General features: G+C 41.4%; 1 protein-coding gene across 8 annotated transcripts in view; it reads right to left on the reverse strand.

Annotated features, from left to right (window-relative positions):
• BCAS3 (BCAS3 microtubule associated cell migration factor) overlaps positions 1-14,668 on the reverse strand; it is a 300,365-nt gene that overhangs the window by 201,124 nt on the left and 84,573 nt on the right. For all 8 annotated transcript variants that reach the window (XM_066563443.1, XM_066563444.1, XM_066563445.1 and 5 more), the window contains exon 16: positions 5,617-5,767. In XM_066563443.1, coding sequence (XP_066419540.1) covers positions 5,617-5,767 — 151 coding nt within the window. The remainder of the gene's footprint in view (positions 1-5,616; positions 5,768-14,668) is intronic.

Consider the following 14,668-nt stretch of genomic DNA (forward strand, 5'->3'; position numbering starts at 1 on the left):
AATATTACAGAAAAAACTCCTATTTTTAATTAGTACTATGGGCCAAAAAAAATCATTTTTGAGCTCCATATAAGGGACTGGCCTTTAACTTTCTGTATTTAATAAATTGGTTCACATTTTTGGGGACAGAGCTCATTTGACAGAACCAACCACCCTTCTAGACCTCATGTATCATCTTTGAACAGTGGTAAAACCCAATTAAATTGTCTGAACTGAATGATCTCCTATAAAGTCAGCACATCCAGTCCCTGAGTCAAAGGCCAGTCTAGAAGATGAGTCCAGCACTATTGCACTGCTTAAATATTTAATTGAAAGCTAAATCTCCTGCATAACCCAAAGCCAACATGATTTAAAACCTAGAATGCATCGAGTGTAAATTTGAAGAGTCATTGGAGAGGGGTGGGATCTGCCTGGGAGCTCAGAATTTCATTTCTAAATGAGGATCAGGGACGTTTTGGACACGATTTCTTTTTCTTCTCTAAGTTGCTCTGTCTTCAAACCTCAGGCAAGTAACACTTAGCTGAGCCCATTAAACATTTCAGAAGACAACACCAGCTTTTTCTTCTTCCACTACTCCTATATTGACCTGATTGTACAAATTAACAATTTCTCTTTATTTTTATTACAAACTGGCCCAGGTGGACTTCAACTAAAGGTTTTGTTCAGTTAGTTTTGGATAGAAAATTTTCTATCATGAAGAAAATGTCATTACACTTCCAAAGACTCCAGCAGAGACTTATTAAAATGCTTTATGTGTAAGAAAACCAACTTAGCACCACCTTTCTGCTCAAAAGACCTGATTTCTTTCAAGACAACCATTTTTCCCCCTATGATATTTATATAAGCAATTGTTTCCCCCTATTTCCCTCCCATAATATGGATGGAATGCTAATTGAGAGCGAGAGAGAATTCACAAATTACAGGATAACCCAACCTTGAAGAGACAGCACCAGATGGCTGCGCTGGGTGACAGCAAGAGAGCAGTGCCAAGGAAAAACTCACCCAGGTTCCCTTTCCCAGAGCCAGGCAGAAATTCCAAAGGAAATCGTGCAATGAGGATGATTTACCATTCAGAGTTCTGACAGAATTTTCGCAGTTTCTTACCTGGTTCTGAGTTTTAGCAAATTGACAAATGAAATACTTTGATTTTGTGTGGTTATGTTTAATAAACCTATTTAAGCTTTTAATAAGCTGTGCAATACCCATTTATTCTAGCCCTCATTATGCCAAATCGAGAATCCTCTCATAAACAGTGACATCTGAACAAACTTCAGTGCAAATAATTGTATCTTGTATCAATTACAAATCATTACGGCAGTTACTTTGCTACTAAAATATACTATAAAAACTAAGAATGATATAAAATATGTCTGAGAAATGTGCCAGAAAGGGAATGTCTGGCTTCAGACAATTGTGCTGAACTCTTTAGCTTTATTTTTTTTTCCTTCTACTTTTTCAGTTATTCTTTCCTAATTAATTGTACAATAATGTGGTGATTTTGCACCACTTATTTTTGTTTGCTGCAGCAGCTGACTCTGGGACAAATGAAGCTCCCTGAGACAAAATAAATCCAAGATATATCAGTGACTTTCTGTGCATAGAAAATGAAAATCATAAAATTGCATCAGACACTTTACCTGCTTCCCCCTTCCTCACTGAGGGTGGAATGAGCTATGGGGTGAAGAAGGGATAGAGTTTCACGTTTTAAAATACACTATCTAAATCTCCTGGCTGGAAAAAAAGCAAGGTTTATCCTTTTCCTGCAAGGCACACAGGATTTCTGTGTTTTGACCAGGCTCAGCTAATGCAGGTTCCATCCTGCAGCTCACTCCAGCCAGGATGAGCTGGGGAGTGAAGTTTGATACAAATATAATGACCCTGTCCCTTGAGGAGTTCAAACAAATGCTGCTGGCAGAGGAGCCAACTTTGACAACAGTTTTTCTTTGGGGGCAATTATTTTATCTTTTTTTTCCCTCCTTCCCATTACAGCTCATCCATGTCCCTACTGGAAATTATCTACAACTCATCCCACAAACCCAGGGAACTCTTCTGGAGCTACTGTGGGGCACAAAGCTGAATTCTAGAATGTTCTGAGTCACTGCCCTCTATGGACAATGAGATGGATCATACAGCTCTCCCCCTTCCCAGTCTATAAGCTCTTTGTAAATGAGCAATGAATTAACCCATTCACCAGCCTTGACAAGGAATTCAGCATTGCTATCAAAATTTTGAGAGGGAAACTGAGGCACGGATATAGAAAGACTTATTAAACCCAGCTCTTGTGCTGTCCTGCATCCCCTCCTAATCTTTAAAACATCAGGAGCTTCCTTACTCATTAGTGTTAGAGCCCCTCTGGGAAAGGCTGAATGTGCTGACAGCACAAACTCCAGGAAAGCCAGTCAATGGGATGACAAAATGGAGGGACAAAAATTAAGTGCTTGATGAAGGTGCAGAAATTACAGTGGGAGACTTGAAAAGGCCACGGAAGAAGCAGAGGGCAGGGAAGGAGGGATGGAAGGCAGAGGGGATGCTCCAAGACGCTCCATGCTGACAATGGAACTGGCATTCAGAGCAGTGACTGATCAGAACGTGTTCCAAAATCTCCATGTTTGCAGGGGGAAACAAAAGCATCTGTGATGAACAGCACGGTCATGACACAATTCCAGACTCCATCTTTCATTCCCATAGGGCTACAGGGAACACTTTTAAAAAATTTACTGCCATTCCACCTGTCAAGCAACATGACATGCTTTGCAGCTCTGCTCCAGACACACGGTATTAACAGCACTGATCAGTCCTTTCTGTACCTGGAAAATATTTTGCTGTCTTGGATACTGGCAGAACAAACCCCAACTCGATTTTTTGGTTAATAAAATCTACAAGACTTCATGAAGATTTAATATTAAAGCAGCTGATGTTAAGAGAAATAAAACGGACAAATGCAGCCCTCTCATCATACGGTATTTGAGCCTTGCTTGAATGTACTGTAACAGATTAAATTTTTAATTCTTTCATAGTCACAAGCACGGGAGAAGAGGAATCTTTGACTGGAGGAGCCCAGCTCCTTTTCTGATGGCTGCACACTGGAGGCTCAGCAGCTGCTCCCAAGGAAGAGCCTTGTTTCCTCGGAGCAGTGCTCAGAGGTGCTGACCATGGAGGTGTAAATACATCTGTCTTTTGCCATTTGCAGTAATACATGCCTCCTCCACTTCTCCCAGCGAGGCAGATGGTCCCTGTCCTGTCGAAATCTTACACTGCACAGACTTCCAGTGCTATGTGTTTGCAGAAATATGAGGGCAGATGTTAAATATGTTAAACACACGCTTTGCCCCCTGGAGGTTTAAGTTAAGGCTGCTGTCTCAATTTGGTCATTTTAGGCATGCCAGGCTTCTTGGATCCTAGGCATTCCTCTTAAATCCCTGCTTTATAAATAACAGCTTTTCATGTTAATTTTGTGTACTTTCATCAAATGTTTTGGATGCAGAACAAATGAAGGAAGCTCTCGGCTTACCGTTACAAGGCTACGTGGGCCGTGCTGAAAATGATGATCCTCATTCATGAAAACTCTATTTACACAGCAGGGTATTTCCCATGACTGCTGTTTTCCCCCCTTACATAAGCCTCATTGAGCATTCTAAATTTAATTAGTTTAAAAAATTACATAAAATGGAACAGAGACAGTTTGTGAATAGTATAATTCATCATAAAACTACAAATATGAACAGTCCAAATATGTTTTTGATCTTTAAGAATAAAACATTAAATAAAAACTGCAGACTTATTACAATTGCAATAATTTTAGAAAGGTTTCTTGGTATAATGCAGCATTAAGGAAACTTTTGTAAAGAATTTCACATTAATACAACTGTAAACCAAGAGCTTTCTTCCAAATCCTTCTCCTCACTGCTCCTATCACCTACCTCCCCTGGCAGGCCCTCAGGTGAATTTTTAATTTCTTTCTCTGCCATGTCCCACCTGGTTCTAAGTGTCTATTCTAGTTCTGGGAGCCCACATTTCTATTTCTGTCCTTCACTGGCCATATTCTTCAAGTCAGGTTTTTGGTATTTCCCCTCTTTGAGGAACTGTGACCTCCTACCCTGTGACAACCTCCCCCTGATCCCACCTCCCTTCGCATCCTCATCCAGGATCACACCTGGATATTCTTCCAAAATTCACCTGAGAAGCAGCAAAATCTCTTTCACTCAGCTTAAACTGGACAGAAAACTAAAAAGGCAAAAATAAGCAGCTGAAATGCGTCTGTGGAGGAAGCTAAACCTCAACATGACCCTCAAACTGTTTCTTCACTGTTTCTTAAGTTCCATTCCCAATTCTCTGTGAAGTTCAGGAATTTCTCCCTGTGCTTGGGGCAGCCGTGTGTCTGTGGCTCACGTTTGGCCCAGCGAGCGCCGTGAAATTCCCGTTTCACGGCAAGGCCGGCAGCGGTCGCTGGGCAGACAGGAAGGGATGCGCACGAGCACAGCCCAGCTCCTGGCTGCCGGCACTCCCACCCAGAGCACCCAGCTACGGGGGATTGACAGCGTGCCCTGAGCTCCAGCACAAACATGGGAATTGCACGGGGAGAGAGGGAATAGCCGTGAACTCTCGCCTGGAAAATAATTCCTGGTTCGTGAAACACGAGGGAAAATTCACCTCACGAGCAGGGCTTGAGCAAGGAGCACCGAAGGCAGGGAGGCAGTGCCTGTGTTTGCCAAAATGCAGGAAAAGGTTAGGAAGCTGTAGGACTGGCAGTTGTTTTGTCTAACCACGTGCCATGCTCGGGTCTACTTTCCTTAAAAATATACATCCTTAAAAATATTCATTTTCCTTGCAAAACGAACAGATCAATCAGATTTTTAACTGGAAAATATTCAGGAATTCAAACAACCAGAAAATGAGAGAGGAAAAATATAATCATCACCGTGTAGCTTTAATTACAATCAAAGAATATTTAAAGTTTAGCAAGACAAAAATGTCAGCTGTTGGACAGTATTAATTAATTTAAAATTGCTATGATTTACCAAGCTCATAAAATCTTATAATATATAAATCTTATAATATATATATTTAGAGAAGCTTTTCCCAAGAAATACTTGGAAGTGTTTTATCATGGCACATGAGAAGTGCCAAAGTGCAGCTGACTCTGGAGTGCAAATCCACCCAGTCCAGAACAGTGCAACAGAGGAAAAATAAGGTCAAGAAAACAGTAGGATTAAGTTTTGCCTTTCTGCTGAACCTGGCTTACTGTCTTTCTAGTTCTGATGGTCAAAAATCGTTTCTGCTTGAAAAGGTTGGAAATCAAAATAAACAAACTTGGGAAAAAAAGTAAAGCCATATTTTATTCTGATTGAACACAGCTCTGCTTATGTTTCATTCCAATTCCTGGTGTGAAAATGCCTTCTGACCCACCCAAATGAATATTCCTGAATTTACAGAGGTTTGTTTTCAGGTTGTATTTCTTTATCTGACGTTTTCAGTCTCCTCTTCCTCCCACCCCTCTTCTGCTGCTATTAAATTACATACACTGAATTTAAAATATGGAATAAAACTAATTCTCACTAATAACACAAATGATTTCCCCATGAATCATGAAGGCTGAGGAAGGTTTGTGCCACTTACCCTGTGCGTTTGGTGATGGTCCCTAATGTCATTGGCTGCTTGATCTGAGCAAGAGGCAACACCACAGTCAGACTTGGGAGAGGCAGGAGCCGAGGATTGCCAGGGTTGTTGTTTGTGAAGTTATTGTAAGTGTCTTGGCTGTTCAATTTACCTTGATGGGATAGAGATGAAATAAAACACATTATTGGAATTTTTTTCTTCATTTATCATTTCTAAATCTGCCTGAAGTAAGGTAAAAAGTATTTTAAAAAATCCAAAAAAAACCCACCACAAACAAGCTGCTGCTGTAATAAAAGAAAACAATCTAAAAAAAGAATCTTCATTTCAGATAAAGAATAAATTACAATGGAAGAAGCAATTACTAATTTTACATATGAGGATAAGGAAGGATTCCTTTCCAAGCACGGGAAATTATTCCTGCTGCTGCTGCTGCTTGCCTGGCAGTTTTGTTCACCGAAAAGTTTTCGAGTTCGATTTGAAGGACAAGCTCTGGATTCCAATTCTCTATTTAAAAAAGAAGGAGTAGCTGGAAGGGAATTATTTTCCTAAAGTACCACATACAGTGTTGGTAATTGGAAGTCCTGAAAAGGTCGCTTTTGTTGTCTCGACGGATAAAGACATCCAGAATAATCATCTGCAGAACTAAGGCTGGAGGGAAATATCGAGTAACTATGGCAAATAAAGCCACGCCAAACTGGATGTAAAAATCAAAAAAGTATCAAAAAAGTAACAAATTTCATATTCATTCAAAAAGACGAAAATGAAACACAGGTACTGAAAAAAAGGAAAGGGAAAACATAACAAAAAAAGCCCTCAACAACCCTAAATTTAGCTGATTTCAAAGAGGTCTGTGCTGGATGGATGCCCAGTTTGGATACGCTTTCTTACTCGCTGTATCACTCTGTAGTCACAACCTTTCATTCTTCAGTTGGAAAAGGAAACTAGCTCCAAATTTCATGGACAGTAAAGAAAGAAATGTGAAGAAACCAAAGAAAGAAGTTAAACAAAAAAAGGGGCCAGTCTGTTTATAGCAGAATCAAAAGTACTTTAAATAGACAAGCAACCATGAATTAAAAGGTTTAGATCATTAACTTGTTTTTCTGTGCTCCTATAATGCTGTGAAACGCTGGCTTTGTTCTTAATCAAAAGGGAACCATATTGGGAATTAGGTTCCTAAACAACCGCTGCATTCTACACAGATATTATACAAATCCCAGGCCAAATCCATACAATCTGCCTCAAGAGCAGCCACCTTTTTTCAAGGAAGAAAAACAGCACAGCAAAGGGTTTCTCACAGGAAGCTGCCTGAAAAGCTTTAATGGTACTTCAGATGGATTGAAAATAGGAAAAGGAAGGCGGAAAAATCTTAATGAATGTCTCATCGTCCTAAAGACACTCAATGCTTCCTTCACCCTTCTTTTAATACTATATAACTGGAAGCTTGGGGGTTTTATTTGGGTTTTTCTGCAAAGCCCCCAGACCTCTGCATCTCAGAGAAGCACAATAACAGAAATGATGAAATTACAAAGTGTATTTTGTGATAAGTATCTGGCCTGAGCATCCATCAATACGTTTTAAGAGAAATAGAAAGGCTTTAATGAAGAATAAGCCTATTGAAGTTCCCAGGGAGCAGATTTCATTAATAGCAATTTTCCTGCACCAACTTGGAATACAAAGAAAAAGGAAAAGGAAAAAAAAACCCAGCTCAGTTTTAAATAAGACTGAGATGCAATTAATTTTTTTAAAAATTAGTTTAAAAATGCATTTTTGGTTTTTTCAGAAGGGCATATGAATAGTTTAGTGCATTATTGTCTAATTAGTCACTGTTCCTGCAGCCAAGGCCTCTCTGGAAGTGCTTCCCTGTCCCATATTCCCCTGGATCCACAAGGGCACAGCAAACACCAAAGGTACTGAGGGAGCTCCAAATGGCTGTGATTTATTTTCTATTACTTGTTCAGAATCTAATGATTAACTCTGAACTACTGATCCACAGGCTGGCTTGAACAGCCCCCTCTCCCCTCTCAAGGCACATTTCATGTCTCAGTGCCCTCTGCTCCCAGCTTCAGTGGTTTTCCATATGCAAAGCCTTCAGCTGATTCCATGGATTATTTGCATGCAGAGAAATGAGGAATTTGCAGACATCCTTCCTACACAAGGATTTGCTTCCATACAAGTTGAGGACTCCCAGAGCAGTGAAGGATACTTAGAACACTGCAGGATTATCTCATCCCTTCAGACGTTTTTATTAATTGTAGGAACAACATCTTACAAATTCTATAAACTGATATATAAGGAAACATAATAAAGCCTCCAAAAAAGTAGTAAATAAAAAGAATGAAAATGTGTAAAAGATACTCTGAAAGGGACTAAAATATGAGATGATTCTTCTTTGAGAAAGAAACCAAAAAACATCAGGAGGTCAAGCATTTAATTTGTAACTATGTATTTGGAAGTATAGCTAAATCTGATGTATACAAACCTCAATAAAAAATTAACTAAACCAGACCTCAGAACGCACAGCACTTCACAGCACAAACATGATAAAAAAATTCTGCTGTGACAAATGGAAAAGCTGTAAATACCAAACATATGTCACAGTAACCATTGCCTGCCAACCTGCATTTTCTGCTGCAACAGTCAGTTGCTTCACTGCAAAAATTGTAATTAAAAGTGATAGTAGTCAAAAATTAAAAGTTGGAATGCTACAAAGAGGAGAGAAATTATTTTTGACAGGGAAGTTGTTCTGGTAAATCTGACTACAATAGTATTAAGATGGTGGGGATGATTAAGGTTAAAGAAAACCACCTAATTTTCTGCTGTGCTGCTGTACCCATCCAGGAATCCCAAAAATTACCCTTTCATTTCTCCAGCCCTTCCAAGTAGGAAGCTTCTGCAGCAAACAGGAGTTGTGTGTGCACAGGGCAGTCAGATCAGGCCAAAAGAGCACAAAGAATGCAGCCAAGCATCAACATTATTTCTACAGCTCAAGCCGTTGTTGATTCACTGTCAAAGGACAAGCAACAAATAAGCCAAAGTTTAAGTCTGGTAGAAATATCCTGTGTTTTTCATCCAGCAGAAAGCTGAACTCAAGTTACCTCCCAACATGTGGACAGTGCATTTAACTGTAAATGGCTGGAGACTGACACACACAGATCTCATCCTACAGACTAGGCCAGGAATGCTTTTATTGCAATCAATCATCACCAGCACAATTCCAGGGCAAAGGTGTCCTCTCAAGGATCATTTCCACTGGAGCATCCCAAGCAAGGAGGCACTTTTCCCTGGTAATCACCCTGAGCCCTCAGGACCCCGTGCAAGGAATGGGGTCAAGTATTTGTCTTTCCTTGGGCTGCCATAGAGGAGATTTTCGTATCAGAGCTGTGAATGGGATACATTCAAGCCAGTCTAGGCTGGTAAATGTCTTACTAATTTTACCAGGGACTTCCAAAAAGCTGAGGATGCCATAGCTCTGGAGTCTGACCAGTTTATCTGCAAGTGCAGCCTTACATTGGGCAAATATTGCCTACTGAGACATGGAAAACCCAATGCATTGGGTTTGGACCTGTTTGCTGAGAGTCTGGGAAACCACCAGCATCTCACCCCCCAAAACCTGAGCCACTCTTTTCCAGACATTTTATTCCACTGACACTCAAAGGAGAAATGGATTAAGCTGAGGATGAAAGTGAAGAAAGAAAACAACAATGGGCTTTGTTGTCAGAGGGAGGGAGCGGCCGGGCCGAGCTGGATTCCCAAAGCGGCCATCACTGACAGACTCACTTCCAGCGAGGAAAAAAGGGAGGCCTGCGAGTGCCGGACAAAAGAAATCCCAACAGACAAAGGAAAAACAAATTAAAAGCACCATTATAAAATACAGATGCTATAAGGAAAATAAACTTCACGAGATTTAGTGGGTTTTGACAAAGCTGGACATCTGTGGAAAAGCCATCAGGAGCAGCTCTCCCAGGTATGGCCAGACAGGCTCGGGCTGCCACAGCATCGCTTCCCTCCTCAAGCCCTGGGCAGAGACACCCTCAGCTCCCCACAAACCTCAAATCTCTAAGTTACTCTGCAGGCCTGAATATCAGATCAAAACATTTGATCAAATCACACTTTTTTAAGCCTTTCAATCTGTATTTTTGGATAAGAAAGGGGAGCTACATCAAGGGGAAAACATTCAAGACTTGCAAGCTTCTAACACCGTTCAAAAAGCAATCAAACAACTGAAAGCAATTAGTACAGTTACATGTCCTTTTCTGATCAACTAAGAGCCTTGATGAATTCAGGCCAGATTTCAAATTGGTCAGTGTTTGAGCAGAGCACTTGAGGGCACTGCTGTCAGAGATCATCTCTGAGGAGAGAGGACAAACGCCCTGATTTTTGGCACTACAAATGACACAATTAGACATCCAAATGCAGCTTGGCAGGGACATCGCCCAGCCCCAAGGATTGCACTCAGCAGCAACACAGTGTGGCAAAAAGACTTTATAGGATCCTGAAAGAATGATGTGGAGGAAGGCCCTGTTACTCTGCTCTTCAGTCCATGCACAGCATCACAATTAATGCAACCAAATCACTTCGTATCTGATTTCAAATGAGTTTGAATCTATCAGTACCATAGGTCCCATTTGTGCATGGAAATGAACTCCTAAATCACAGCCAAGCTTAAAACCAAAACTACACCCTCACACCTAAGGGATGCAAACACCAACTTGTCAACAAACTGAAATTAAACCCTTTTAGCTGTTAAATTTCAGCATGTGCATGACATGTCTCCAAGTGCTGCAGGATTTTCTTTGGTGTAAACTGTCAGTGAGCAAAGCAAAGAGGACTTGGCCCAGACCATTTTTTTTCTGGTAGGAAAGTAATGATCAGAAGGATTTTAGCTTCTCTGTACACTTGATTTGAAAAACTAAAGTGGTATCAAGCACCTCTCAGCCTTATAGTAAAATGCTTCTATGTTGATTTTTTCCATTTTTCTTCCATTACACCAATTCAAAAAGCTTAGTAAGGCAGTGTCATTAAAATTCAAACCCTACTTGATTAGTTTTTATATCTTCCAGTATTTAACAGACTCCATTTCAAAGGGTACCACGAAGTCGACTGACATTAACACTACATATAAACATCTATAATTTGGTAAATAAAAATGCAGTAACTCCAGGCTATGCAATCATGTGGAGGCCAAGTTACAGGAAAATTAACCATGTTTGGCCATTATTTCTGTTTAGTGTAACACTGAGGATTCCTCAGCTAAACATTCCCTAATTGTATAATGCAAGGGAAATAAAATCCTCTCTAACTGGTAGGCAAAAAATGGCAGGAAAACCAGAAGTGTCATGGATGTGGTGGTTTATTTTGCTTTGCTCTTTATTCAATACAAAAAGTTTCCCGGATGAGAATGGAAAGCTTCCCAGCTTCAGTTCCAAGACTTTCACCCTCGTTTCTGACCTTTCCTCAGACATGTTCCAGTATAATCTGTAATCTACTACAGTCGGAAGAGGAAACAGCGGCGCCCTGGTGAGAAACGCTGCCTTGTGACCCGAGCAGAGGAGGCAGCGGAAGCAATGCTGGCTCACGGAGCCCTTGGAAGAGCCTGACACACAAACTCAGCAACGGGAAACACACCCAGCACCACGAGCCCTAATTACTGCCAAAGTGGGCTTTTGCTTTCATGTTTTGTTTTATTCAGTCCAACATGTGTTATCTTTCTTTGGAGAATGCTAGACATTTTCCTAGAAAAAGTCAGGAAACGAATTATTTTAGTTAACGATCGCCTCTCAATTCAAGTTACATTGCCATTTCCTTGAATTGTGTCCTATCAAATTTAAACTCATTTCACACCCTAACTCTCAATATTTCCAGTACAATTAGACCCATTAAAGGAGGAATATTATGTCTTAGCTCCTGTACACATATCAAGTAGCTACTCAGAGCTAAACCTATCACTAACTTGCTTCCACTGGAATGGACGGGAGCAAATAACGCAGCCGGTTGTTTTTGTAACATTTAAATCCGTTTGATATGGAACCTTTGGAAACACAGCTGCACTAAATCTCACGGTCACCCTAAGAGAGCAGAGCTTGCTCTCTGCTTGCATCCAGGCAAGGCATGGGATGGTGACAGCCCCCAAGTCAGAGTGCTCAGCAGAGACACGCAAGCGCCAGCCCAAGTGTCTCGGTCACTGCTGGGACAGAGTCCCCTGCCCTCTCACCCGAGCTCCTTGAACTTCAGCAACATCCACTCAAAATCTGAACATGGCCTCATAACAGTCCCTTCCTCCCTCTGGAGTTCTACTATCTTCAGTTTCAGGAACTTTGTCCCTCAGTTATGAGTGTCCCACTCACTGATACCCAATAATCTCCTCTTGTGCTCAGCAGAGAAGGAACTCCCATGACCCCTTTGCTGCCTCTACCTGGACAAAGATGGATTTCCTTAGAGAACAACCCCTCCACCATCACACACACAAGTCTGGCATAATAATCATCTTTCAGGACTTATTTAACTAAAAATACTGTTTGTGCAAGGCTCAAGTCCATGTATGGGCAAAACTCGAAATAAACCCAACCAAACTGGTTTGCCAGCTGTTGGCTTCAGGCTTTGTGCAGGCAGCGGCGGCAACGCTTCAGCTGGGCTGTTCCAGATGGTGTTACCAGCCAGAACAGCCAATCTGGCCACCCTTTGCTGGGTCCTCTCCAGCAAAGGCCAGGGCCAAGTCCATCCTCTTTGAAACAGATCTTGCACCTTCAGCTCTCCACAGATGGGAAGAGGGCAGGATTAGTTTCTTACAGCTATTACAGGTATAGCAGCACAGTGTGCTGCAAACAAGCCTGAAGGAGCAGTGCCATCCTCCTCAGCATGTGGCTGTAAGCCAGCTCTGGGCCAGAGGCTGTGGCTACCACAGCTCTGGGCTGGAGTTTGCAAACTCTTGAGAGGACAGGACTGTCTGAGCTCAGACTAACAGTGCACTAATGAGGTTATCGTGCAGGCAGCCTCCGGGCGCTCGGGACAGGCTCTGTTGCTCCGATTTCTTGCACATGGGAATTTTGCTAACACTGTCTGCTGGTGAATGATGAAGCGCTTGAGAAAACAAGAATGCACTATTGCTGCCCCTCGTTGTGTCCATCCATCATAATTCACATCAGCACAGATTTCAATTCAAAGCCTTCTTTCAGAACGACTCCGAGATGCTTTGGCATTGTAAACTTTGGAAAGTTTTGGTGTCTCAGACTTTTCTTTCAAATGATACAGAATAAAATTATCTTTATGAGCCTAATGTTTTTTATACTGAGACAGCACAGTCAGAAAAACTCATCTGCTGGTCATAGAACCTGCAGAATGAACTGGGCTGGGAATTTCTGAAGGACATCTCTGTGTGCAAATGTGTTCAGTGAGGAGACAGGGAAAGTTTAATGGCAGCCCCTTACCCAAAGGGCTGAGCCAACCACAATTTATTTTGATGATAAACTACATGTTAATACATCTGTGATTTTTTTATCCTCACCTTTCCATCTGTGCCTTATTTTCCCTCCGGTTGCAACCATAAGAACAAATATTTTCGCATCTGAATTCAATCCCGGTTGAATGCACGAGATTTCTCCCAAGTTATGTGGAAAAAAAAGAAGTGCCTTGAGAACCACTGCATTTGAGAACTTGATAATAATATCCATGGGTAATTATAATAAATGGCTTGTCTGAAACACCCATAGGATAGGAACTGGAGCAATCTGTCCCTCTTGCACCCACCACACACCCTTGGCAGTTCTGCTCTTTTACCCATGACCGTTGAGGATGTTTCTGGCTCCGTGACAGCATCATGACTCAGGTCATGAGAAGTGTCAAAGATGCATTTCCTTGAGATGGGAAAAAGCAACTGATTTTAACAGCCCATGAGGGCTAAGCGAAAAAGAATAAGCTCAATCAGCATATTTAAGGGTAAAGATAAACCTTTTAAAAGATAGAAGGATATTTTATTTCTAATCTTAATGCTTACGTTTCTTTCCATAAAGTGTTTACATTTTTCAGGCTACCAAAGATGCACAGTTGATTAAATGCCTTACTTAAGAATAATAAACTGGAAAAAAAAAAAAGAGGGCAGCAAGGGCAACACCCATTTACTGTATAATCCATCACCAATCATATAGACAGAAAGTCTGATTCAGGCTGTAGACACCAGGGAGCAGCCCTGGATTCCCAGAATACCCACTGCCAGGGGAAGTAGAAGGTGTTTGGGCTTGAACTCAGCATGTCCATCAGATAAAATGATTGTTCCCACCAGCTCTTGCCCCATTCCTTCCCCTTGTGGGTTACTTACACAGAGCTTCACATGCTTTCACCTTCCCTCATGCCAAACCTCCCTTGTCATGCAACACCCTCCATACTTAAACCTCCTCCTTCAGCTGATACAGTCTCTTGAAAAACTCTAGATTCTACTTTCTCACCTTCTGATCCAACATATTACAGGCTTGTATCAGGTGAGCAAAGCTACTTTCTGTCATTTCACTGATGGCAGCTCCCTTGAACCACTTACATTCCTTGACCCACCAACAAATGTCTGGACTGCAGTGTCTCCCCTGTGCTACTCCACTCTTCTCCTGACCTAATTCCAGCCTTTCCCCTTTGTGCTTTGGCCATGAACCATGCAGAGAATCTTTCCTGCGTCACTCCTTCAGTGACCAACTCTTTTCAGCTGCACTGTTACTCCAAATCTCAATCCTAGTGATGGCTTTTATGCTGATCACACTCATTTCAGCTGTACACAAGCGTACCTAACCCTCTGAACTGGGACATTGAGAAAATGTAAAGTCAAGCATGTTCCTTCTCATAGATCATTAGTATCATTATTTATCAATTTCCAATTGGCAACTGCAAAACCCGATCAAAGCACTGCATCAGCTGCAGGATGTCTTTATTACTTGCAGTGTACAAAAAGGAAATGCACTAGCCTGTCTTTTATGTACCTGGTTAGCTGGGGAGATTTGCAGATCTAAAAACATGGGTTTACTGTAAACTAACAGAGAGTAATCAAAGGAACTATTGAAATAACCATAGAATT

This window comes from Molothrus aeneus, chromosome 20 (assembly GCF_037042795.1).
Source record: "Molothrus aeneus isolate 106 chromosome 20, BPBGC_Maene_1.0, whole genome shotgun sequence".
NCBI classification, from domain to species: Eukaryota; Metazoa; Chordata; class Aves; order Passeriformes; family Icteridae; genus Molothrus; species Molothrus aeneus.